This window comes from Fundulus heteroclitus, chromosome 5 (assembly GCF_011125445.2).
Source record: "Fundulus heteroclitus isolate FHET01 chromosome 5, MU-UCD_Fhet_4.1, whole genome shotgun sequence".
NCBI classification, from domain to species: domain Eukaryota; kingdom Metazoa; phylum Chordata; class Actinopteri; order Cyprinodontiformes; family Fundulidae; genus Fundulus; species Fundulus heteroclitus.
In genome coordinates this window covers 13,620,393-13,645,926 of record NC_046365.1, presented here as the reverse complement: position 1 = coordinate 13,645,926, position 25,534 = coordinate 13,620,393, and the positions used below count along the sequence as shown (strand labels likewise).

At 42.1% G+C, this 25,534-nt stretch overlaps 2 protein-coding genes across 9 annotated transcripts in view; one reads left to right on the top strand and one right to left on the bottom strand.

Moving 5' to 3' along the window:
- LOC105928281 (putative methyltransferase NSUN7) overlaps positions 1-19,794 on the top strand; it is a 32,454-nt gene extending 12,660 nt beyond the window's left edge. For 2 of the 3 annotated variants that reach the window (XM_036136970.1, XM_036136968.1), the window contains exons 4-13: positions 1,908-1,966; positions 3,262-3,398; positions 3,483-3,635; positions 5,456-5,639; positions 6,508-6,721; positions 8,080-8,223; positions 9,129-9,230; positions 9,296-9,413; positions 12,302-12,422; positions 18,831-19,794. In XM_036136970.1, coding sequence (XP_035992863.1) covers positions 1,908-1,966; positions 3,262-3,398; positions 3,483-3,635; positions 5,456-5,639; positions 6,508-6,721; positions 8,080-8,223; positions 9,129-9,230; positions 9,296-9,413; positions 12,302-12,422; positions 18,831-19,691 — 2,093 coding nt within the window. In that variant the 3' untranslated portion in view covers positions 19,692-19,794. The remainder of the gene's footprint in view (positions 1-1,907; positions 1,967-3,261; positions 3,399-3,482; positions 3,636-5,455; positions 5,640-6,507; positions 6,722-8,079; positions 8,224-9,128; positions 9,231-9,295; positions 9,414-12,301; positions 12,423-18,830) is intronic. The other variant, XM_036136969.1, reaches the window with a different exon arrangement.
- A 1,287-nt stretch (positions 19,795-21,081) lies between these two features.
- The window catches only part of apbb2b (amyloid beta (A4) precursor protein-binding, family B, member 2b), an 84,456-nt gene continuing 80,003 nt past the window's right edge, over positions 21,082-25,534 (bottom strand). For all 6 annotated transcript variants that reach the window (XM_036136963.1, XM_036136964.1, XM_036136965.1 and 3 more), the window contains one exon: positions 21,082-25,133. In XM_036136963.1, the coding sequence (XP_035992856.1) occupies positions 24,963-25,133 (171 nt within the window). In that variant the 3' untranslated portion in view covers positions 21,082-24,962. The remainder of the gene's footprint in view (positions 25,134-25,534) is intronic.

Below are 25,534 nucleotides of genomic sequence, written 5' to 3'. Positions count from 1 at the left end.
AAATAAATTTGACCTGCTCTGGTTGCCGTCTCTTCAGGCCTCAACGACCTCTGTGTTGAGGTGCGTTATCTCTATAATGAAACGCCGTGGCTGCAGCACGCGTCAGCTCCAGCATTCGCTTGGTGATTGGCAACTTCAACATGCAGTCTGTAGATTAAATAGCATATAGTCGTACGTTTGACTTCTACGTGCGAGTGCAAAAAGTCATTTGAGCCGGGGGTTGCAGCAGATGTCTGGGTGGGAGGTGATAAGAGGTGCAGCTGGCATGAATGGAAATCTGCTTCATGGGTGCTTATGAGCGCTTATATGAGGCTGGTTGACTGGTCAGAAAATGTAACTGGGAGGAGGAAAAAGATTCTTTAAAAGTTGGTCAAACGGGAAAAACACGTAAAAAGTAGCTGAATTGAAACCTTTCTATTTTTCCCGAGGGACCCCAAGTTGTCCTTTTTCTAAATGTCGCCCTCAGATAAGTTTGAAAATACTGAAATTCAGTTGGACAACATTTTTGTGTGTTTTCAACATGTTTTTTTAAAAGCGTAAATTAGATTAAACTTGTTAATCCCGAAGACTTGCTGCCTAGTTGTTGTCCAACAGTAACCACCAGATAATGTGAACCTCTTCTAAAATATGTGTCTGTTAAAGAAATGTGGAGAAACTATATTATTACCTGCACTAACAGGTAACTAACTGAAATTATACATATATATATATATATATTTAATTTCAGATATTTTCACCTACAGTGTATGAAGTATCTACTAATCGTTGTGAAAGAACAAAACCACTGGACGTTCATGCTCATTGTATTTGCACTGTTTTTGCCTTCCTTTTGCACTTTCCATCGTCTACTTCCCAGCATCTGATTCACAAAGCAAACGGCAATAATCAATCTCAGCAAGTTCAATTAAAAAGCAGGAACAAAATGAGCAGGATCTAAGTTACAGATGTTTCAGATTGATTTACATACAGCCTATTTTCTGATATATACGTTTAGAATAAAACAAAGCATTTTTGTTTTCTCAACTATCGATGCATTTTGTTATTTTCATGTTTTAAAAAAACAGCTTTGTAGTGCAGACAGAGCGGAGCCCACTGCTTCCCTGACTGTCAGCGTGGCGGTATGACCAGAATCCTGGACGAGGACTTTAGTTATCGAGGTTTCACAGGATCAGTATTCAGTGTACAACAATTCGTTGCAGGCTTGACCAGTGCTGGTTTTGTTCTCTCCTCACTGTCCTGCCTCAAGAGTCGCATGCTTAAGCATGAGACTCCTGAGCTTGATAATAATGTAATAAAATAATCTTATTTTCCAGCAGTACTCTCATGGGTGTTTTTTTCCCACTTGATTTACATCTCACAAAATAATTTCCTTTGAGAATCAGAGCTCTGGCTTCATTATATAAAATAAGTAAATATATATACATATATAAACATAGAAGGCTTAATTCCTGCATGTATTCATGAAGCTCCATTTAAATGTGAGCAAACTGCGTTAGCAGAGGGGCAAGCGACATTGTTGGCAGCGTTATTTGAGATTCAGACCTCTCCTTGCAAGGACTTTGTGAGTTCTACAAACTCCTTGTTTGCTCCAGTTTAACACCTTTGGTCAATCATCCAGTCAGTTTTTTATCTCATTTCTGTTTAGCAGCAACGTTCAGCTAGCAGCCAGATGGTGAACATAGCAGAGCTTTGAGGGGAAAATGAGTCCAAGATGATAATGTGGTGAGAGGCAATTTACATTAAATTATCCTTGTACAGGCCACTGAGTTCCCGGCGAATGGTAAACTGATGTCTGCGGTTTGCTTTCATGGTTGCGGTTAGTTGTCATACTTAAAGCTTAAAAGTGATCAATCTAATATTAAGTTTGTTTTTTATATGTATTAACTACTGTTTTTTATCCCTCCAAGACCAAGATTTACTGGAGGCCATGATTACTGACAGCTGCTTCCACACATCTCAGCACATCGTGAGTCCCACCCGATTCAACCTCCGAGTGTTTCGCGAGCCCAAATCTGATTAAATGCACCCTGGCTGTGGATATGTGACTTTCCTGTCGTCAGATGAAGTACTTTATGGCCGTGCTGGTGAGGCCGGCAGGGATGCAGTTTTAAACCCATTTGTATTCAGATCTTCTGCAGTCTGGCTGGTTATGGGTGACAAGCGATGCATACGAGAGGGAAGATGACACACTCTGCAATTTGCAGACTGTAAATTACATCATAAAACAATGCGCAGCGGCACACGCGCTGATAAAGAGAAAGCGCCCGCTTGCGTGCAGCCATGTTTGTGTGTGTGTGTGAATGGTGACTTTAATGAAGGATGGGGGAAACGCAGCGGAATAGGCTGAGGTGTTGTTAGTCTGAAAGCGAGACCATAAAGCCACCACAGATCCCTTTATTATTCAGCGCACATCGTTCAGCATCCATATTCCAACCTCTAGACACACACACACACACACGCATTCATTCTTTCTGTAGTTTAGGTGTCGCCCAGTGTTCTGATTTCGCGGGAGCAGATTTATCTTCCTCAAACGTAGACCTGAGCAGACGGCACAAGCCGGAGTTGCATTTCTGTTCCTGTTACCAACGTGCAACATGTGTCAAAAGATGCAAAAAAAATAAATAAAAAAGATTCCCAGAGACAAAAATGCTAAATTACCTAAACGGCACAGAACAATTTGTTAAACGATTAAAAAGTGGTGATGTAGAAATTAAAATGTTGCTAAATATCATATGACAATATAATAACCCACTAGCTGGTTATTACCCTTTTTATTTCTCCTGCAATGGAGTAATAAAGGAGCCAAAAGAGAGGCGTGCTGCTCCACCTGCACCCGACCCCCCAACCTCCACCCCCATCTCCCTTCCTGGTGTGGTCTCTATTTGTGTGAATTTTTTTTATGAATGCAAAAGTGTATGTGCATTAGACTCTCCTCCAACCTAACCCTATAGGCCTATCTGTCTGCAATGCATCCCTTATGCCTGCAAGGCCCATCATCCCAAACCTAAAAAATCCTATTTTTGGGTTGTCTTGCATGTGTTAGTGAGGAGGGGATGGGTGCCAAGGCACTGATACGTATCCCCCACTGGGGCCCAGCACCCGTTCTGTCAAACCCCGCACCACAACAGCAGGGATATCCCATGTGCTGCCAGGGAGAGGTTCCAGCAAGGCTGGTTTTTAAATTATTTCCAAACAATGTGAATATTTACTGTAAAAATATGTATTTGTATCACCAGTAATAAACAGTAATGTGTTTTACAGTACAGTGACTTGTTGCCGTTGGCCATGGTGATGCTGTTTGACTTCCAGGACAGGAAGTTTCAGCTGCGTCAGCGTCCAGCTGAAGGAGAGCAGGAGGCCGTTCCTGAAGTCAGAGACCTGGAGAAAAGCCTCCAGAGGTGTTAGTATAGAGCTGACGTCCAACATCAGCGTGTTTAAGAGAGTAGAGTTGGCATTGTTGTGGCGCTTTGTATGTCTTACAGGTGGAAGACCAAGCTGGCAGCATCTCTGGCTTGCTTCAGGGTAAAACACAATCTGCGGAGCGTCTCTCGTTTTCTGTCCGATTCCCTCCGGGCCAAAGAGCACAGGGCCAAATCTCTGCCGCTTTACGCGTGGGTCAACACTTTAAACACCAGGTACGGATTTCGGTTCCTTCCAGGCTCTGGTTTTACTTTGCTGACTCAAGACAAACAGAGAATTACAAAGAAAATAGAAGTCATTGAGTTGCAGAAAAAAAAATCACCAAAGCAGTTAGTAGAGTTTAAGAAACTCCACATGTTTATGTTTGTGATGGTATGAAAGAAAAGATTTTGCTGATGTCAGGTTTTTGACATTTGGATCAGGACCGAAATGCAGACAAGAGCTAGGAAGCCGCATCTTAATGTGAATGTTGTCACATTGAATCCAGACGAAACAAACTTACAGCCGATGTAGGTGAGGACAAGGACCAGGCGTGGAACGTGAAGCATAACAGAGGACCAGACAATGAGGGCGACAGAACTGGCAGAGTAAGCAGGGGAGGAGATAGAAGACAAGTGGAGCAATTAGCGCGGGGGTTAAGGTAATTAGGCAGAGAGAGAGAGAGCTATACACTGACAGGGACAGAAGGAGAGCAGAACCTAACAGGAACCATGATGAATGAATAGATGAGACTAATCGAATTTACTAACAGAACTGAGAACGGGCAGACAGGAAAATAAATATCTAATAGAAACAAGAATAAAATTCTAAAATAATAAAGATGTAACGTTCTGTTGTGGTTTAGGTTATTTTCAGTTAGCCAACTTTTCTGTTTTAGGATTCATTTCTGTGTTGTGGTGTTTTTGAGTTGTGCTTAGTCTGTTTTAAGTCATCTGGTCTTGGTTATTATTTATGTCAGCTTGTGTCCTTTAGTCTTGCTTTCTATCTTAGGTTTTCTCTTTATTAGTCTGTATGTTCCTTCAATTACTTTCACCTATTTTGGTTAATTGGTCCCGCCCTGCTCACCTCCTCCTATTTAAGTCTCCTTAGTTGTTTGTGTGTTGCCGGAACGTCTTGTGTTTATCCCTCTTGCCAGCCTGCGGTAAGCTCTTTCCAGCCTCTGATTATTTTTGTGTACAACCTGCCTGTCTGCCAGTCCGTGCCTGTTCTGTTTTTTGCCTTTCAGTTTTTTGAGTCCGCCTTTTTGCCACCTGGATTTTGTTAATAAACCCCTTTTTTAAAATACAGCTCCGTGTCTGGCTCACATTTGGGTTCAACATTAGCAATTCATTACAAAACAACAGAAAACTGACTGACCGGAGTATGCAAATACTATACAACACTAAAGAGTGCAAAACATAACCAGAACTGCACGATCTCCAAGAGCAGAAAAATAACCAAAGCCCTGGGGATCGTGACAAATGATCAAATGATTGTTATGGACCTGAAGATGTTTGCTGCATCGTTCGGTCCATAAAGATGCATCTCTGTGAGCTGTGGAGTTGCTCAGAGTGTGGTGGCAAAATAAACATGGCCCCTCCCCCAAACTCGCAGCTACTGATTAAAGAAAGTGGCCTCTGTGCCACGTCTGAAATACCTGAATTATAAATGATCAATCGCTTTGGTTAAATTCATTTTAAAGGAATATTTAACATGACCAATAACCACCCCCCGACCAGAATTTTGTTGAAAACAGTATTTTTTTTGCAATGTGGGATGTTTTTTTTTTTCATTTAGAAATGTAGTCAACCCAGAGGTTTGTTTTTTCTAGAGGTTTCAGTGTGAAACAATGCTAAAATTAAAGATGAACTAATTTAAAGACACAACGAGCAAACGCTGCATTGTGAGTTCATTAGTCAGTAAACGTCAAAGGGGCGAACGGGCCTGTCTGTTCCCCTGTTAAGCCGTTGACCAGAGAAAACCCGCTTCTCTCGCCTTCCGCCGTGTGTGACTCGATTCACGACTAACACGCTTTTTTTTCTCCGCTTCTCCGCAGTCTTGACGAGGCCTGTGAAGTGTTACGAAGCGCCGGCCTGAGCGAAGTAAAGAACGTGGCTGACCTCACGGGTTCAACGTTTTCCAAGGACCCCCTGTGTCCAGACACGCTCATCTTCCCCCGCAGCCTGCGTACGCCTCTTCAGAGCAGCACCCTCACCAGCACACATGTGCTGAACATACAGGTAGCGTGTGCAATCCAGTGGGAGTTAAAAACGCAGTAAAAGCTTATTTTTTTTGTGGGCCGACTGTAAGCACTGGTGAAGAGTTCTGCAGGAAAACATATTTGAGAATAATTTGCGCTTTTGCAGCAGAAATTATTTTCTTGTGCAGAGAAAATATCTTTAGGCTCTTTTTTTTTTGTGGCAAGTGGAAAATGAAAATCCAACACTGTAGCCAAACAGATTTCAGGGGCAGAAAAGTCAACGTATAACAGCATGGACATCACATTTTTGCTGTCTGCTGCGGACAAAGGTGTTTAATACCCAGAGAGGCGGTTTTTATTTGACCACTGATATCATTGCTATTGGCATGACCAATTTATTAGAGCTACGCTAATTTTACCTTACAATGCTTCCTGAAAGAAACTTCTTTCTTTTTCTTTTTCTTTTTTTTTAGTGTCCTGTCTGGCAATGTGGCAATAAGAATTGTTGTCTTAATGCCAAAAAGAGCCCAACACATTTTACTTTCACAAGTGGAGCCTTACCGTTTTTGCCATAGTGCTCCACTTGACTTAATAGCTTTATTATAATTTATGCAGGGAAAATTTCATGTTATATGAACATTGAAACAAGGATGCAGAAGCGAAAAAGAAAGGGCGAAAAGGTGAAAAATAGAGGGGATAAAAGGGAAAGAACGACACTTTCAGTTTCTGCAGAAAAAAACCCCCAAATGTTCAACCCAGTCTTTTAAAGATTAAACTTTAAAACTTTGCGATTTCCTTTTTGTTGATAAGTAAGCTTGGATTAAGCAGCACATCACACTGTGATTCTGAATAGGTAGACATGGGAAAGGCTTGCATCCCTGTAACGTGTGTGTGATGTGTCTTTGTAGGACAGGAGTGTGTGTGTGGCGGTGAGCGCCTTACAGCCCCTCCTGTTTGACAGAGGGGACGTCCTGGTGGCGGGCTCCTTCTCGGCCCTGACCGTGGCTCACGTGGCCGTTGCAGCTGCCGCTCGCTCGGGCCGAGTTCTGGTGTGCGCCGCTGACCACGCTCCTTCGCAGACAGACGAGATGAAGGAGCTGCTCTCACGGATGGATGTCAAAAGTGAGAAGCCATTCAGTTCAAATAACTAGAGCCGTTTCACCGCAAAATGTCATCTCAAGGTGCTTTAAATCAACAGATCTGATTTACATGCATCAGTTCAGTGCGGTGAAACGGGAATGGCTCCCATGCAGGATTCTTCTGTCTTTGCTTTCTGGTTACGCCTCAGATGTTACCAATCCTCAAACTAGGCTTCATATCAGCAGGGGCGGACTTACCATTAGGAAAAACTAGGCAGTTTCCCCCATAAAACTCCTCATACACGTATGGTTAATACAGTTATTACTTATTAGCGCATATTAATTTGATTTTTGATTAAATTCCATTCACTAAAATACCATAAGAATGCTTATTGTAATATATCATCTCGGGACCCCCACAGGGGAGGGACTACAGGAAATATTGCTTCCCTGTCTGTGTCTGAATATTGCAGCATGAAGCCCTACAGAAGCTTTGACACTCAAGGGAAATTTGGAGAGGGGGCCCTTCACAAAAGGTTACATAGGGCCCCAAAATGGCTAAGTCTGCCCCTGGTTAACAGACACATTAAAATGCAGTTTTAAAATAATGATTTTATATTTTTAAAGAAGAAGCTCTGAAAGTCATTTTGTTAAAATATATTGGAAAAAGCTGATTGTTTTAGTCTTAGTTCATCCCTTGACTTTAAGGGGCTTTTATGCTGAAAATACTAACATATCAGTGTTTGTGATAGTGAGGCCTTGATTAACGCAAAATTGGAAATGGTCAGGACTGAACAAGTAGCAGTCAAGAGAAAAACTTTTAAACTACACCAGCAAAAAAAATAAAAAAAATAAGTAAAAACACCAGTTTAAATTAAATCTCCATCTCAGTCTTTCTATAAAGCCCACGGCATTCATTTTGGTCTGACCATTTTGCAGCTCTTCCTCCCTAAATTTGTGCATTTTGATCTTTCTGGTGGAGTCTTTCACAAGTAATGTAAAACTTTGGAGGATAAGAGCAATGCAGGAGGAGGTTTCGGTGAAGCACGGGAGTGTCCTCTGGGAGGGTCACCAACTCTGTGGGAGTGAATCAGACAAAAAGCTGTGGACCCACGGGTATATCCAACAGCTTAATGTGACGAGGGGATAATGAAGTCCGAAGCTTAACTTGCATTTGAAACCCGCATATCAAGTTGCTAAATCCCGCTCTATTGTGTTGACCTGAAAGCTTCACAGCACCCAGTGCCAGATAAGTCTCAAAACTGGCTCAAAATGATAAGTTATTTATGCATTTTGCCTACGAAACACATAGATGAAGTAACTAATACAGCTGCTGAACATTTTGCATTGCAGGCAATTTTTTTCCCTGCGGTAAATTCATTCCCCCACGTTTCGTTGTAGATGTCAAAGTGCTGTCAGAAGGCTTCTGCGGCCTGGATGAGTGGGACGCCGCTGTGCAGAGACTGAAGGTCATCATAGTGTTGCCTCAGTGTTCGTCCTCTGCCCTCAATGACCCGGTCATCGCCATGCACAGTGAACACGGAGGTATACACTTCAATCCTTTGACCTTAAAAAGCAATACTGTCATAGTGTAGCGGAACAAGAACAAAACATTTTGAAATGATAAAACAGCCAATTAATTCAAGAACTGTATTTCTATGGACTAACCTTTATTTATTTACAGGTTGTCTCATTGAGGTCAAGCCATGCCTTAAGACAGAAAGCTATGAATAATGACATGTCAATTGGAGTGAACTCTCTTATTTTTTTCTTCTCCAAAGAATTTTTTTTTTTAAATTTGTGGAAAATGCATAGTTGAGGAGGGCATAACATTAAACAATGAGGATCTTATATTATAGGGAATGCCACAGATTAGACCGAAAGCTACAGCAGTGACTCGGCAGCCAGACCACTGAGGTGTCGTTTGTGAGCATAATGTTCACTGGATAAAAAGAAATGTTTGAAAACTGGTTTTCACTTTTTGAGGGCTCATTTTAAAATTCTGTATTTTGACATTCAGAATTATCTTGAACTTATTTCCTGACAACCAAATATTGTAGACAAACTAACTGACTCATAGTGGTTGAGTTGCAAATAGAGTACTTTATACAAAGTTTCAATTTCCCATTTCCGTCTCTGACATCAATTGCCATCATTTTTAACTCCTCTTTGCTGAGTTCTCACCACTTTATGCTCGTTTTCTTCTTGTCACACCTTTTTCACTTATTTCTCAACTTTGGGTAAGTAACTATAAGCCCAAACCCACCTGGAAAGGAAAAGTCGATTTTCTGCCGAGAGTCGCCAAAGATGGTAAAAGACCCTGTGATGATGACCCTGTGATGAATTACAGATGAGGACGAAGAAACTATAACATTGTTAAATTCAGAAATATTTGTTGCTTTCATAAACGAGTTCAGTTCAGCTGAAGTTGTTGAACACTTTGTTGACAGACTGGAATCTGCTCCCTGACTTATCCCACGGCTCTGTCTCCAAAAGCAAAATATTCTCTCTGACTACCCAGCAGGCCCGGCTGCTCGCCCACGCTCTGTCCTGTGAGTATGAACTGTAGTAACAAACACAGGCCCAAAGACTGTCAAATAATCATGCTTTATGTTAGTTCCAAAGGTCCAGACAGTGGTCTACTGCACGCGCTCAGTGTGTCCCGAGGAAAACGAACAGCTGGTCGGAAGAGTGTTGGAGAAAACACATACTCACCCCAAACTGCTGCCCTTCAGGTACAAACAGCAAAGCTGAAAAAGAAAACATGGGTTTCTTAACACATATGTGGTGGCCACTTCTGTCCTGGGCTGCACTCTGGACTCGGTGGAGGAAGTGGCAGAGAGGAGGGTGTTGTCCAAGTTCACATCCATCATGGATGTGACACCTTTCACCCTCAGACTGCAGAGGAGCTGAGCAGATCCTTTAGTGACAGACTTAGACACCCTGTTTGTAAAAAGGAACGCTACAGCAGGTCATTCATCCCTGCTGCCATCAGACTTTACAATGCTGCGTTATAAATGCAATAACTTGTGCAATAACTAATGTGCAATTACTATTTAATTCCCTGTGCAACAACCTGTGCAATAATCCTGTTAAATAAGTGACTTCAGCTGTTATAACTATCTCACTACCTCACTGTTGTTCTTTACCTGGTACCACTGTAATGTACAACGACAAATCCATACATATATAAGTCACCTTGAATGTACTTAAGTCATCTTAAACCTGTGCTTTATTTCCATTTTTTTATTTACATTTTTTTTTCGATCCACTGTATATATGTGGACACACTGTATATACTGTATGCACCTTTTCCTCCTTTTGGCACCTTCTTTTGATTATTGAGCCGATGTGACAAGTAAAATTCTCCACTGTGAGATCTTAGCTTAAAAGAAGCTATGAGTGCCCTCGAGAGAACAAAAACTGTCTCAAATATTTAGAAATTGAGTCCAACTTCAATGCTTGCCATCTTCATTAGTGCAGACTGAGCGCCGGCATAGTGTATCAGAAAATGAAGTAGCATTACTATTGGGTCACTGTTTGTGATATTTGAGTAGTGTTTACATGCACTGGTTTGCAGTGACATGTTAGTGCAAGCCATGTGGTGACTCAGAGTCGCAGTGCTTCTGACACAACAGTTTTTGGCATATCCAAAATAATTTATGGCAATGATCACACTATGAATAACATTGGGTCAGAAGTATAGGAAGGTGTTTCTGGAGCACAATTTATCTTATTAACTTAAAGCAGTGCATCGCCACCCATCATACAAACACACTGTGGATATTATGTGGTGGAACTGGGAACAACATTCTTTTGTTTGATTCATTCTAACAGTTTAGTTAGTCTTTATGTTACTTGGTCCCGTGCTAAGTAACATATTTGTTGAATGATTGAGACAGAGCTGAGATAGTGTTGGTAAATCTTGTTAGATTGGAAAGCAAATAAGAAATGTATTGCAATATGAGTGCTCGATCTGCTTTGATTGAAGTGAATAATTAAATGGTGTTTACTTTGCAGATCTGATTAACTTCAGGTTTCTGGAAAGAAATTTAGTCTTGGATCACTATTTCCAAATTTCTATAATATTTCAGTCATGTTATATGTTGTGTTGCTGTATTTTGCCACATGCTTGTTAATTCTTACTATTTAACCTGGCTTTCATGCCAATCATATTTTCTACCCCATGTCAACTAGCTCACATTAATTACAGGCATAATCCATAATCTTCCCTTTGTATAAATGCCTGTCTCTTCCATTGTCTGCACAATCGTCACGATTCCAGGTTTCATCACATTTTCTCATGCAAAGTCTTTGCTGTCATTTCTGCCTTCAGCAGCCCTATTTAAAATAAAGTTTAATTTGTCTTTTCAGCAACACAGGGCCAGCAGCTGTTTTCTATATTTTAGAAAATGGCTCAGTTCAAAAGAAAATACAGTAAATAATGGCCACTCTTCCCTTTCATTTATTTTCCTTTTTTTATTAGTTTCCATCCTGTCATTCTGTCTTTTTCTTTTTTTTTTACACTAAGACATACAGAGCCCCTAAAGGGACATTGAAGGGAAATCTAAAAAGAAACTTTCTGGTGTGCACCAGATGCTTTCTCCTAATCATAATGTAGGCTAACTCCTCTGATCTTTCAGAGTATGTTGGATGACTGTCTTAATTAAAATGGATATAGATGAAATAAGTGTGCTACATTTTCAGTTTGGGCTATCATACAAATACATGGCTGCATTGCTTGCATGGCGTCACCTTTATGTTGTTTTTGAACGTCCCTTAAAACGTACCTTGAAGTCCTGCGCTCTGTTTTGCCGCAAGGGATACAAGAACCCTCAAAGGCTGGTGGCATTCATTTAAGCACAGCTGCAAACGACTGGTCAACAGATATAGACGGATGTTTACAAAATGTCTGGAGAATGGATTAAAGGTCAGAAAAGAAGAGGTCCGGTTGACATTAAAAGTATCTGGTGAGTACCTAGAAAGTTTTTTTTTTTTTTTAATTTCCCTTCAATGTCCCTTCAGGGGCTCAGTGGAGATAACATGACTGTAGTGTTAAGTATAGTGGTGTACTTTCTAGTGTGTGTGTGAGACAGTTTCAGGCTAGAGTCGCCACACTGATGGCAGTATAGAGGAGCAGCTTAGGGTGCTGAGAAGACAGAAGTTAATCCGTCTGTCGAGTCCATTGGACTGGAAATGATTTCTGTTTCCCTCTCTGCTGCGCTACAAAAGTTGCTCCATACTATTTAACGAAACCCATATATCAATGCATTTTCCTTCTTTGTCATGTGAGAAAATGAGCTGAAAATAGCCGCTAAACATCAGCAAACATAAGAATCTTTGGACAGTGAACTCCAAAGTTTATAAAAAAAAAAAAACATCCTGAAGGTAACCGGTCTATTTTAGCTCAGAATATTGCACTTGATCAGGATGGCCTCCTTACAAAAGTGTTCCTGACACTTAAACTTCTCTTTTTTTTCTCACATTACAATCACAAGCACCAAGCTTTGGACATCTCGTCGAGACGTCCATTGCAAATGTGCTCGTACTGCGGATCCAGGCCTGAATGCAGTGACTCGGTACTAACACTCTGAAACTAAACGTTACCCATCTCCTCTCCCAGGGTGAACGGTCCGATTTTCCCTGACGACACTGCGACAGGAGACGAAACGGACTCCGGGTTCTTCAGGCTTCAGCCTTCTCAGTTCACCAACGGCTGCTTCGTAGCCAGACTGTCGCGGCAGGTGAGAGGACGGAGGTCAGAGAAAGTGCGAGGTGTGGGAAGTGAAAACTTGCAGAGGGGAATGTTGTGCCAGGCGTCGAAACTAAGGGAACAGAGGATTTTGCTGCGTGTGTTTTGGTGTGCTGGAGAATTTATATCAGTGTGAGTGCGTCTGTGTTTGATTGCTTTGCAACAGGACCTTTGAGAAGTGCTGAGGCAGCACTCTTTTACTGTCTGCTGGGAGGTCAGTCAGCTCGTTGCTGTGCAAACACACACACATACGAATGCAGAGTGCTGCGCCGCAGAAACACTGCAGCACTATTTCAATACTCAATAAAAAAGAGACGAGCTGAAGACAAAATATGCTCAAACCCCGCGCTACGTCTCAGTGCCTCCGAGCAAAACTAAATGGATTATTCTGTGGCATTCTGAACTCCTTTTTCTCCCTCGACGCGGTCATGTTGCATCACTCCACCGGTTTCGTTTGCTTGTCCCTTTCTCTTTCTTCCCTTCTGGTCTTCACTCATAAAGCAAGACGGGTACCACAGCAGGATATGAGATGCGGCTGCTTTGATCGCCTGCAGCTGGAGGGGTGGGTGGACGGATGGCGCTGAAAGTCACAGAGCCTGCGCGTCTGCACCGAGAGAGCGATTCAGGAGTTTTAAGACGTGATAAATGTTGTAAGCGCTGGAAAATGAACGTACCCATGAATCTACTTCCCATTAAAACCATTTGATGAGCATCATTTTACAGGGAAATATCCCTTGCATTCTGAGGACAACAACTACACTGCCTTACCCTTCCAACTAGAATAGAATAGAATAGAATAGAATAGAATAGAATAGAATAGAATACAACTTTATTGTCATTGCATTGTGTCACAAGTACAAAGCAATGTGGTTTGCATCTATCCAGAAGCTCTATGCAGGATATAAATATTATTTATAAGTGTATGTATAAGTAAAAAGTAGTAGTAGGTGACTGTAAAAGGTTGTGTATAAATATAAATATGGGAGCTATATGCACAGATTATACAGAATATACAGGAATGTTAGGAAAAGGATTATATATGTATTAGCGGGTTTATAATACAAGATAAATAATGGCAGATAAGATTTACCGAATCTATACAGATTGTATGCAAATTGTGTATGTGTGTGAGGGGAACAGTCCATGAACTACCCAGAATGTGTAGGGCTTTACTCTTAGATTGATTAGGGAACTCCCATAAATACGTGACTTCACAATGTATTCAAACTATCGAGTGTTTTCACACTTTGTATGACAAAAGCAGACTTGAATGTATCATACTGAGCTTTTAATGTAATAGAGCGACTCAAAACAGTGCGTCATTGTAAACTGGAGGGGGGGGGGGGATCTCTGCTCAAGTCTGAAATCTCAGCCGATATTTAGCTTCATCCAGCTTACCGTCATCTCCAACCAGCTTCCCCGTCTCTTGTGAGGAAAAGCATCCCCGCAGCATGGTACTGCCACTGCCATGTTTTTTTAGTGAGGATGTTGTGTTTCAGGTGATGTTTATTGTTAGTTTTCCGACACATATCAGTTATCAGGTGGCTTATGGCCACTGGTTGCATTGGACTGTATTCAGGAGTAGGTAGGTATAGCAGAATACATATTTACAACACATTTTTCCTAATATTTATTTGCAAAACATTTTGAAAAGCATACTTCAGTTTCAAACTTCTGGTAAAAAAAATGTGAGAAAGTTCAAGGAGCATAAATACTCTTGCAAAGCACTATAAATAAGAGACAATGACTAATCAAAGTGGGTACCATCTTGCTATTGGATAATATTTATTGGAGTCACATGTTTCTTTTTGTAAACTATAATAACATAAATAACAGAATGTAAGCTGCTTCAATGGGGTGTTGGTGTTTTGAGAGGCGCTGCCAGCCAGAGGCTGACTTAATGAAGAAAACGAGGGCTGACTGGAACTGTCCGTGCAGACGCGGTCACACATGCCAACCGCAACATCTCAGCGATCGCATTTAAGCAGGTCAGAATCTGAACAAGCAATCATTTTATAACCCGCAGCGCTGCATTCATGTCCACGAAGAGGAAGTCTCCCAGAATCTCCATCTCAGTCCATGGATTTGAATCCAATTGAAAAACACTGCTGGAATTTTAGGGGGGGGGGGCAAACCTAGGGATGTTGGTGAGATCAAAGATTTGCTCAAGAGGGAGAGACTCAAAATCCCAAAACTGAAGCAAAAATGTTCTTGTCAACATGTTTTACTTGTTACAAGAGTTGGTTGATTTTGATTTTAGCTTTATCTGCAATAAATAAATGAATAAAGACAGGCAGAGGGAGCACACCAGCGAAGTAATTTTAAAATGTCATAACCATGTGTAAATGCATCAACTTTCACTTTACAGATGGTAAAATGTCATCAGAGCTGCAGATGTTGTTATACCCACACATGGGATTGTTCCCCACTACCCAGAGACAGACAAAGAGAGGAAATCCTGATGTAATATTTGATGAAAGCATCTCAGCCATCGTTTACTGTACATATGGGACCCATACAGAGAGGAAATGAACTGCAAAATTGGCCCCAGAAGAGATTTTCTGTACGTTATATAATTGTCAGTCTGATGCAGTTGACAAAGGGGTGGTGAGTAATACATGGGTCCCAATGGCGTTCTACAATTTGAATTGATTTTTCTAAAATATCAATTTCAGACCAGCAAAGGCGTTCATCCTGACTGGGTTTGCCGATGCAGATCGACCCTGAGTGGGTCCCATTAAATAAGCTTGTTTTGAACCCACAACCAATGAGGACCCATCCAGCCAGAACTAAATCCCCATGGGGTCCACATATAGGGCTTGGTTCAAATCTTTGATCGACACACTGAATATATCTGAGGATGAGGAGTTTTCGTTCTCCCATCCAGAACAAGTTACGTTTGAAACGTTAAGGTCTGATCAAATTAACTGTCTGTACTGAATTGCAGGACCTGCCTTATCTATTTCAAACCTTTCTAGTCAAGTTTTTATAATAACTTTAAAGTTAATTTTTTATTACGGTCAAGCTTGTCAATGACTCGATGCGATTGACTAGGTTTGCTCAGATAGGAAACTTTTTGACCAATCTGTCAGCCAATTGAATTGACTTTGTACAGCGCCTTGAGATGACACGTCTTCTGAATTAGAGATATATTAATAGAATTGAATTGGGAAAAAAATTAATTTGGCATAAGTATAAATTGACACATAACCAGGTGAGGAAGTTTATCAGAACAGCGAGCAGGATGGTAAGATGTGTAAAAACTACAAAGAGTCTTCCTATCATAAGACACTACAAGCAATCCTCTTGTGTGACAGGAAATAATCGTCAAAAACAAACGTGTTGAGTTTACTAAACTCTACTGGGACTTGAACTAAACTGTTTGCTGTGGTCAGATGAGACCAGGATCGGGCTTTTTCTGAAGGTGGATGTGGCATGGAGTTAGGGATGAATATGTGGAAAAACACCTCTTGATCAGTGATGCCGTGGGCCTGCTTTTCTTATAAAACACTCAGGGGAACATTGAACTCTGAGATATCAGGAGTTTTGAAACAAAAAAATCTGTTGGATTTTGGTTAATCAACATGATATTTTCAACCTTCTTCCATGGAGATCTCTGCGATCAGATCTATATTATATAGGAAACCTGTGGGGAGACCTGGAGAGAAGAGAGTATAACAAAGTACCTTGGGCTTTGGTCGATGTAGAGGGATAAAGATGAGTGGTCAAAGATCCCTCTCACTTCAAGCTCCAACCGTGTTTATTTTTCCAGGAGAGAACAGTCGTTTAGAATCAGACAGGGAGGAGACCCGAAACCCGAGCCAGACAAAGAGTTTTCTGCAGGGGCAAGCTGGAGATCTTGGCAGGGAAGAGAGCTGGGTTACTTGCTGCAGAGGTGATAGGCAGGACAACCGAGGGTTGCGTCATGCAGAAAAGTCTGAGCAGGGCAGACCAGACCACCAAATCTGGTGGCAAGGCAAGTCTTGTTGTCATGATCCAAATCCAGGTTGTGGAACAGAAATCAGAAGCTTTGGTAGAGATCCGACAAGGGCAAGGTAGGGAAATACAGAAACATGATCACGGTCTAGACAAACGTATTCAGCCATGAAGAAACACTGGACACACTTCCAAAAGCGTTCAATAATCTGGAGCTGTCTGACTGTCTGCAACGGGTTTATGAAGGACAGGCAACATGAAGGACAGGCAACAGGTGTGTGAAATCAGCTTGATTGCAGGGAAGTAGAGAGGCAGGTGCACAGGTGCAGTGAATTATCCTTGGTGAGAGAGGATGTGGGGCAGACAGCAGACGGGCCAGAATCAGGACAAAGGTGTTTAGAAAAGGGAGTTGTGCTTTTGTGTTTCTCTGCAAACTCCCATTTTGGCAGCTTGAATAAGACTCAGAAAGTTTCAATTGGGGCAAAGCATCTGATCCAGATAGAGTAGCCTTCAATTGCTGCTTGAGTGAGATTGTGGGTTTATCTCCCTGGAAGAATGTGAATGAAACTGAACCAGGTGAAGCAGGCAGTCAGAGCTTAGGGTTTGTAATGAGATTTCTTCCCAGCAGTGCAGATAATCCTTTGTTCAGTTTGTGTTATACAGACCAGATTTCAGGCTGCTGTAGGTAAGTAATCAGTTCAGGGTGTGGGTTTTGGTGTTGTGCAGTTTTCTTGCAATGCAGTGCGTCATCTCCTGCACCGCTCTAAACCCGGCCAGGTTAAGTGAAGGTTTCATTTGATTTAACTCATTTTAGGGAATAACAAGAAGACCAGCCAAGCCAGCATACGGGTAAAGGGGTGCTCATTGGTGCAGAATTGTTCTTTAATGATTGTCTGGCAACACAAGCATGAGCAAATCAGATAAAAAAAATAAATTGCGTGAAAAACTATCATTGAAAACGAAATATGCAATTCTTTATTTAATTAGATAAAATGAACCCTGCACATGTGCTAATATACGTACATTCTCGTGTATTTTAGGCATAAACATAATAATTCATTTAGATCCAGTAATAAGATTGAAATAAGGCATGTAATATATTGAACTGTAGTCACTTGGACTAACAACTGTCATAATCTCACATATCGACTTTCAAAAGTAATTATACACAATCAACATTTCCATATTTTGAATCAAAATCTGGAAACTGCAGTGTGTGTGTGTGTGTATGCATATTATCCCCTTTACTAGGAACCCCCAAAATAAAACCCAGTGCATGCAAACCACTGCCTTCAGGAGTCAATTCATTACTAACAAACAGCATCATGAAGACAGAGGAATACAGTAGACAGGTGAGGGATAAACTTGGACACATTATCACCGCTCTGAAAGATGGCGGTGGCTGTATTCTGTGGAAAGTTGATGGGAAGACGGAGATAAATCCATGTCAGTTGTGGAAAACCGATCTGTTGGAGGCTGTCTGTATAAGACTTTAAATATTATACAGACAGAGCAACAGCGGGATGATTTAGATCAAAACGTGCTTATGTGTTAGAATAGCCAAGACAAAGTTCAGACCTATGTCCAAATGAAAACTGCGTAAAGATGTAATAACTGATGTTAATCAATCAATCAATCAAGGTTTATTTCTATAGCACTTTTTAACAATATGGTGCACAAGGTGCTTTACAAGTTAATCTAAAAACAAGAAGATGCCGAGACAAAATAGATAAAATATAAACGTAGGAGTATAGGACAATACCTGGATAAAAAGAGATAAAAACCAAAGAAATGTTAAACCCATTGCCCCATTCAATCAATGGATCAAAACTTAAGGCTTTACTTGTGCAAAGCTGGTGGAGACGGGGCCTAACATCCTTGCACCTGGAATCAAAACAAAAGGTGAGCACATTGTTCAACATCTTTATTCATAAAACATTCTTAAAACCTGGTATCATTTTCCTTCCACCTGACAATTTTACACTACATCTAATTTCCCCCAAAAAAATACATTCAAGTTTTTGGTCACATACATCCCTCGGTGAAAGATTCTGTTATAAGAATCAGTGTAAAATGAAATCCTTTAGAAAATCTGATACAATTCAATGAAATTATAGATAATATTTTGGCATTTTTCTGAATACTTTTATGCACAGTTCAACAAACCCCCGAGAGAAACAAACTGATACCCAGCGCTGGGTACCAAAAGTTACCCATGGATGTTTTTCCAAATGAACTGAAGATGTTGAAACACATTCTACCCACAGGGATAATAATGGTGATAAGGGAAACCGACCATAATAACATTTAAGTCAAAGCCTCATGACCTCACAGGGAAGAGGGAACAGTATTTAATGTCGGAGAAAGATAACTATCATGCATTTGATTAAATAAATGACTTGATGTTCGTTTTAAGGCATTTCAATCCCCAAATATAAATCCTTCCCTGTGTTTATACTTTCAGGCCGACCCCACTAAGGTAGAAACGGTTCAGGACGTGCTGGCGAGGGCGGCAGCCAAGGGTCTCCTGGGCGGCATCTTTCCTGAACCATCAAAAACTGGTAAAAAGGGCAAAAGCAGAAAGAAACGGGCCGCCTCCGCCACCAGCAAACCTCCGTCTCCATCCAGCCAGGAGGAGCCTGAGGGACGGGAGGCTGGTGGCGGACGAGATCCTGCTCCACCTTCAGAGCGCGGAGAGGAGAACGAGGAAGGGGACTTTAAGGGAGGCGAAGAAAACGCGGCTGGAATGCGGGATGATAAGACCAAGGCAGAGAAGAAGAAAAAGCGAAAACCCAAAAGGAATCAAAAACAGACCAAAGGTGATACCGTAGGCCCGAAACATCCGCCCAAAGGGCAAAAGAAGAAGGCAAAGAAGAAAGCAAACCAATCTCAGCAGGCGAACAGCAAACCGAGGCGAATCCCGCGTCTCACTCTGACGTTGATGTCTGCCGATAAACCCTCCAGGCACTTGTCTCCCATCACGGCTCTCGCGCACAAGATCAGCGGCAAACCGGCGAAGCTGCAGGAGGGCTCACCTGCTGTCCCGGAAAAACATCTCCCCCACCCTCAGCCTGCGCCCTCCACTCCTCAGACAGTCTCTGAGAGGCAAAACCTCCCGCCTGACGGGGCAGAGGGGATCCCAGAGAAGGAGGGGGTCCGTCCTGGGAGTGTGAAGAAAGCGCAGGGAGCGTCGAAGGCCGCAGATCACGTCCTGCCGCCGATTTCTTCCCCGCCGTCAGGGAGCAGCTCTGTGGGCCGGCCACGGTCTCTGACCTCCGGCCCTCAGTTAGCATCAGCGTCCTCAGTTTCTCTGCACGGGTTATAAAACGACAGACACACTGTGTAGCCTTCGTAACGCTGTACTCACTGGCCGAACCTGCAGTCAGGGATATCAGGAGTTTTTGTTTTTTTTCCTACATGCATGTAGGCATAATTGCCTAACTTTAGCAGAAACTCCCCAGTGCGTCACTACAGATGAGTGTTTAGTTCTGCAGGAGGTCTCCTGTTTGCAGGAACAGTTTGATATAATTGATAAAATCATGAATTCTGCACCCTAGTAGAAAATCCTGAAACAACATGCCGGATTATCAGGTCTGGGTCTTTTCTCTCCACTGTCACCACATGCTTGCTCTAGACGACTGATCGCTGGCATGTCGGAGCGCCCTCTTTTTCTCAATTGGCACTAAGCTGAGCTGGACAGCGTCATATTACAAGTAGAGCCGAATGGGAACGTCTGTGTTTGAATCTGTATCTGTGTACGTAACTGGATTTGGATCTTGTGTGTCTTGTAAAGTGCCTTGAGGTGGAATCTGTTGTGAACCGGGAGCAAATAAACACACCGAATTGAATTATTTCTAAGATCATGCATCCGTTGTTTAGACTTTCTTAATCCCAGCAAGACGTCGGGACACACAACCAGGCACAAACATTCATAAGATGCATGTTTTCGAACAGTAGGAGGAATCTGTAAAAGAAACATGACAACCCCATGCAGAGTGACCCAGGCTGGGATCTGAACCCAGCATGGGCTTTCTAGACGAAAGGCAACACCGCTAACGGACGGCTTCTCCGTGCAGACAAACAGCATTGCACCGTTTTTAAACAAATAAAGCAACTGCTCCACTGATGTTTCCTGACAGCACCATCTCCCCTGTGGAACATAGAGGTGGCGGCATCATCCTGGGGGAATGTCTGTCTTCTGTGGGGACAGGGGCGATGAAGAGCAGAAACATACTGGGAGGAAATAATGAAGAGTTTGTTGAAGAAGGACAAACTCTAATCCGGCTAACACTGAGAGGATATTATACCAGCAAAATGTTAAGTTTGAAAAGAGAAATGGAGGAGATGTCAAAGTTAGTAGCTGGAAGAATGACAGAAATGGTCTTTAAAGACTCCAAACACGGGTGTCCTGCAGAATGCTGAGATATCAAGAAGTGAAACAAAAGTTTCAGATCTTAAAATCTGCGATAGATCAGCTTTTCTTTCTTTTATATATATATATATATTTACATGTTTTCTTCAGCATTTCCAGTGGCTTTTATAATAATAATAAAATATAATAATCATGAATAATAAGAAAATAACTATAATAAATGATGACAGAGCAACTTTTACTACTAAGGAAGCAAAATCTTCCTTAGTCGGACCTTTGGATGAAGACAGATTCATGAGCAGAAGAAATGTGCAGGTTACGTCGAAGCATCCAGACCAAGAGGTGTGTTTTATACCATTTATTCTCACAATCGGTTACATTGCTAAAGTGTACAAATCAGTGAGCAGCAAACGGAAGCTAACACATCCATCGACGGGACTGTGTGTGTCTGTGTGAGTTCGACAGAAAGGCTGCGAGTCCACTCCTGCTGCCCCTCCTCGCCCTCTTTCTGACACTCTGAGCAGCAGTGGACCCTCAGCGGGAAGTGAATCACTGTACAGGGTGAAGATATATTCCTTTATTTCCTTGTTTCTCCAAGCCAGGACTTTGTTACGATGTCTGAGAGTCAACCAGGGTCTGAAGTACTAGCCCCAGCGTCACAAGACTAGCCCCAACTAATAAAATCCGTATATACGGTTTATAAAATAGAATAAATAAAATAAAAAAATTGTTCTGTTCAATAAATTTGAGTCTCTCTTTCGACCGTCTGAGGACATGCAACGCTCCTTCGTGACGTTCCTTCTTCTCCAGATCAAAAGAATGCATAGATAAAAATCGCACAGTTAAATTCAGCATCAACTTAAGTGTAAAAATTTCCTATCAGCCTCCTCACCTTTTCATTCACCTGCTCTCATATTTTCATATCTACAACAATTTATATACGTATTTTACACTTTGGCCATTTGGTATGATTCAGAAAAGGCAAACTTTCTTGTAATAACGTATAGGAAAATAAAGAGACATTCAAAAATAAAGACATAGCTTATAACAATAATAAATGTTACACTGAGCGGGTTTTCTGTACAAACAGACGTCGTCTTATTCACACGTCAACATCATTCGGTGAAAACGGAGAATTGGCTGAATTTTCCCATCAGTCTCTGTCAGAATAGAAAGCTCCTTGAAGTTGCGTGATTTTGCTTTGGAGCTCATAAACTACGGGCGAAGACAAGAAGAGAGATGCACCAGCGCTCATATCTCAGGTCTGTCCACCACAGGGAAAGTGTTGGCTTTTTCCAGCAAGTCTCAGCAGGCGAGTGATTGACCCTGACAAGACGACACGATAGCCAATAGAGGATCTGACAGTATTAAAAAAAAATAAGGGATTGACATTTCTGTTGTTTTTTTTTGTTTGTTTGTTTGTTTTACAAATACAGCACTGGTGTCACAAATCAGAAAGTATGTCAAACAATTTCTAATCACAGATAATTTTACTTTGACTTGTTTTACTTTAGCTTTTTTCATTTCTTAACTGAAATTTCATACGTTTTAAAACTGCATTTGAAGCCTCCAGGTCTTTGGTATGAGCCAACTGACTGCATTTTCACCACAGCCAATAAAAAACTGTAACATTTTTTTAAACAATGGCAGGGTAGTTTATTTAGGGATCAAATTGTATATGCTAGTGTTATCTGGTATTTTCCTCTCTTCCAGCAACAAAAAAAAAAAAAAAAACCTTGGACAGAACACAAAAAGGCACGCAGGGACAACACACAAACCCTCTGGAGTGCTGATAAATGATTTATCCAGGTTACTTTCACTTAACCTTATATGCATGGCAGCCATGTTGGCCAAAAGCTCTGCACTGCTGGTGGAGATCCAACTTTACCAGTTGGCATTCAGACTTCTGTTGTCAGGCGGGACTGGCTGCCGCCTCGTGAGACGCTGCTTCACAGCAGCGTCTCATAACGCCATTGATCAATCCCATAGTTCGTTTGCAATTTAAAAATGAATAAATGACCAGATTCAGACATTACTGTTAAATCGTAATTTCAGCTGCGCACCATCTCTGACCTGGTCAAAGCCAAATTTAAGACCCATTTACTTAAAAGGGCTTTTGATGTTTAACTTTTATATTGTTTTATCTTTTTATTGTGGTTGTATTTTAACTGGCACTCTTCTTTTCTACTTTTTTTGTATTTATTTGTTTTATTTTGTAAAGCACTTTGGTCAATGCTAGGCTATGTTGGAAGGTGCTTTATCAATAAAGTTGAATTATTATTATTATTATTATTATAAAGCAGGTAAATGAAGAACAATACTTTATAAAGCTAGCTTATAAATCCTTTGAGCATGTTGAGGGATTTAAAGTGTTTCTGCATCTACTGAAAACATGAGTTAAAACCTTTAAAGAAAGGACGTCAAGCCTTTCAGGCCTTGAGTGGATTTAATTTCCCCACAGAAAATAAAATAGAATGATTTAATAATTTACAGATTTTTGTGGTTCAAGCATTTCATTCCTATATATATTAAACTTGCATGTTTGAGAATATAGTCAAAAGCCAACAGTTTCCTTGTGGTGGTACACTAACGCTGTGATAGGACATTTGATTTATGACAATTAGTTTGCTAAGCCCCGCCCTCCTTAAGTTCTCGCTGTAAGGCCAGTCAGATCTACAACTTGACTGTTCGTTAAACTCTTTCCGACCTCTAAATAATCTGAATTAAAAGCTTTTCAGCCTGTGATTGGATGATGTCATGGAGGCGGGGCATAGCAAACTGCGTTTGAGGTTTTAGGTGGAATAATAGACTGACATCCAAGCAGGTTAGATACGCGAGAGTACAGAGCCTGCCAAGTGGAAAGGAGGTTTCTGTTTCTTGAGAACAGACCGAAATCTAGTGAATTTATGGCACTAGAGAAAACAAAGTCAAAAGAAGAGTTTTTTTTTTTTCCTTTTTAAATAAAAGCTCTCTCTCTCCTATGGAAGAACCCTATAGATGGACAGCAGCCTGATAAAGTCCCGCTCGGTTTGAGCCCCTCCAACATTCTGGTGGGCTTTTCCCCTTGAAAACAGAGAAGGCTGAGGGATAAATCGCTTCCTTTCTTTTCAAGGCTTAAGCCCAAACAATCCCACAGAGATGGAAAAACACATTCCTAAGGTCTCCTTTCTCTTCCTCCAGGCGATCCCCCTTTATTAGATGACCCAACGTCTCCAGGGAGTGAGGTGGGACTGAAGAGAAACGATCAGTCAGATCTCCCTCCAGCATGCTGATGTCTCTGCTGCGTTTGAAGCAGCAAGTCTGGCACTGCCGACCAGAGAGGGAACGCTGTCCACAGCTCTTCCTACGTTATGGCTATAATCTGTCTTTTTTTTTCTTTTTTCTTTTCTTTTTTTAAAACACGAACAGAACTAAAAAAACAAAAATCAAAATGTAAACAGTAAGGATATGAAGGACGAGTCAGGTGCCGTCTCACCGTTCGTTCCGAACCCCGGAAAATAAAAAAATAAAATCTGCGGCCTTCTGATTCTCCTCCCCCGGTCTCTGAAAGCAGCAGCACTGTTTCCACATTGTTTAGAATGGTTCACATTTAGATAAAATAAAAAAAAAAAGACTTCATGCACGCTCAGCAAAACAGGTCGCGCTGGAATCTCTCGGGTCTGTAGCAGCTTCCTTCATTCCTCCAGGAACAAGATGGCTTTTCTCACTCGTCGCTCTCTTAGTTTTGTTCTGAGGTTTAGATCTACTGAATGACGACGAGCGGCGGGGCATCGGGGAGGGTTGGAGAGCCACTACAGGTTAGCGGATGACGGGGAGCGTGGCCTGGCGTGGAGCGTCATGCGGACACGGGCACACAGGAAGCACGGAGAGACGAACGTTTTGGTCAGCGATGAGCTCGGTCATCAGCACGCGTGCTGTGCTTTGAGGGGAGCGCCTCCTGATCCCTCAGGTCGTTCCCTCTCCTCCCCACGCAGTCACTGAGAGACACGAGAGCAAACGTACACGACTAACTCCGACGCTCCCGTGTGGTTTGGATCGTTTTTTTTTGTTGTTGCTACTCAACTCAAAAACTCTTAGGATTTGCTTCCAAAAAAAAAAAAAAAAAACAAACAAAAAAAAGCTGTAGCTATTCTATTGTTGCTGGAGTCGGTGATGGCGACGGGGCGTCGGCAGCGAAGCGATGAAGTTTCCATGGTTACTAGGAGGCGGGTCAAAGAGGCGGCGTTACTGCGGCAGCTCTGTGACGGGCCTCTTCTGCTTGAGGGTGTCGATGAGAGACAGGACGCCTCGCTTCACGCTGGTGGACACCCGGCGGGACACGGAGTCGCCGGGCGGCGACGAGCCGCAGGCCTTCTGGGAGGGCGGCCGGGCCACCAGACATTTCTGATACCGCAGCTGAGAGACAGAGAGAGAGAGCAGAACACAAGGGCCGTAAACAACGGAGAGTTACAGCTGCTGAGTATACGACGGTGGAGGCGTGAGAGAGAGAGAGAGAGAGATGAGGAGGAAGCTGGACCGGTGCAGGCTGCTGACTGAGATCAATAGTAATGACTAACGGCTCTTGCCACCGTCAATCTGCTTTAGAGAGTGAGTGTCTGTGTGGCCGTATATCCAAAGTTCAGAGGTGTGATCAATAGCGGTGGCCTGCAGCGGACTAATCTCATATGTCACCCAGCAGACAGAGAGGGTCGGCCTGAACTCGTAGGCTGTTGGTGTACTGGGTGGAAAACGCCGCAGACGTGAGGGTGGAAAGTGTGAAAACCTTTAAATGACACCAGTCTTCAACCCTTTTACTG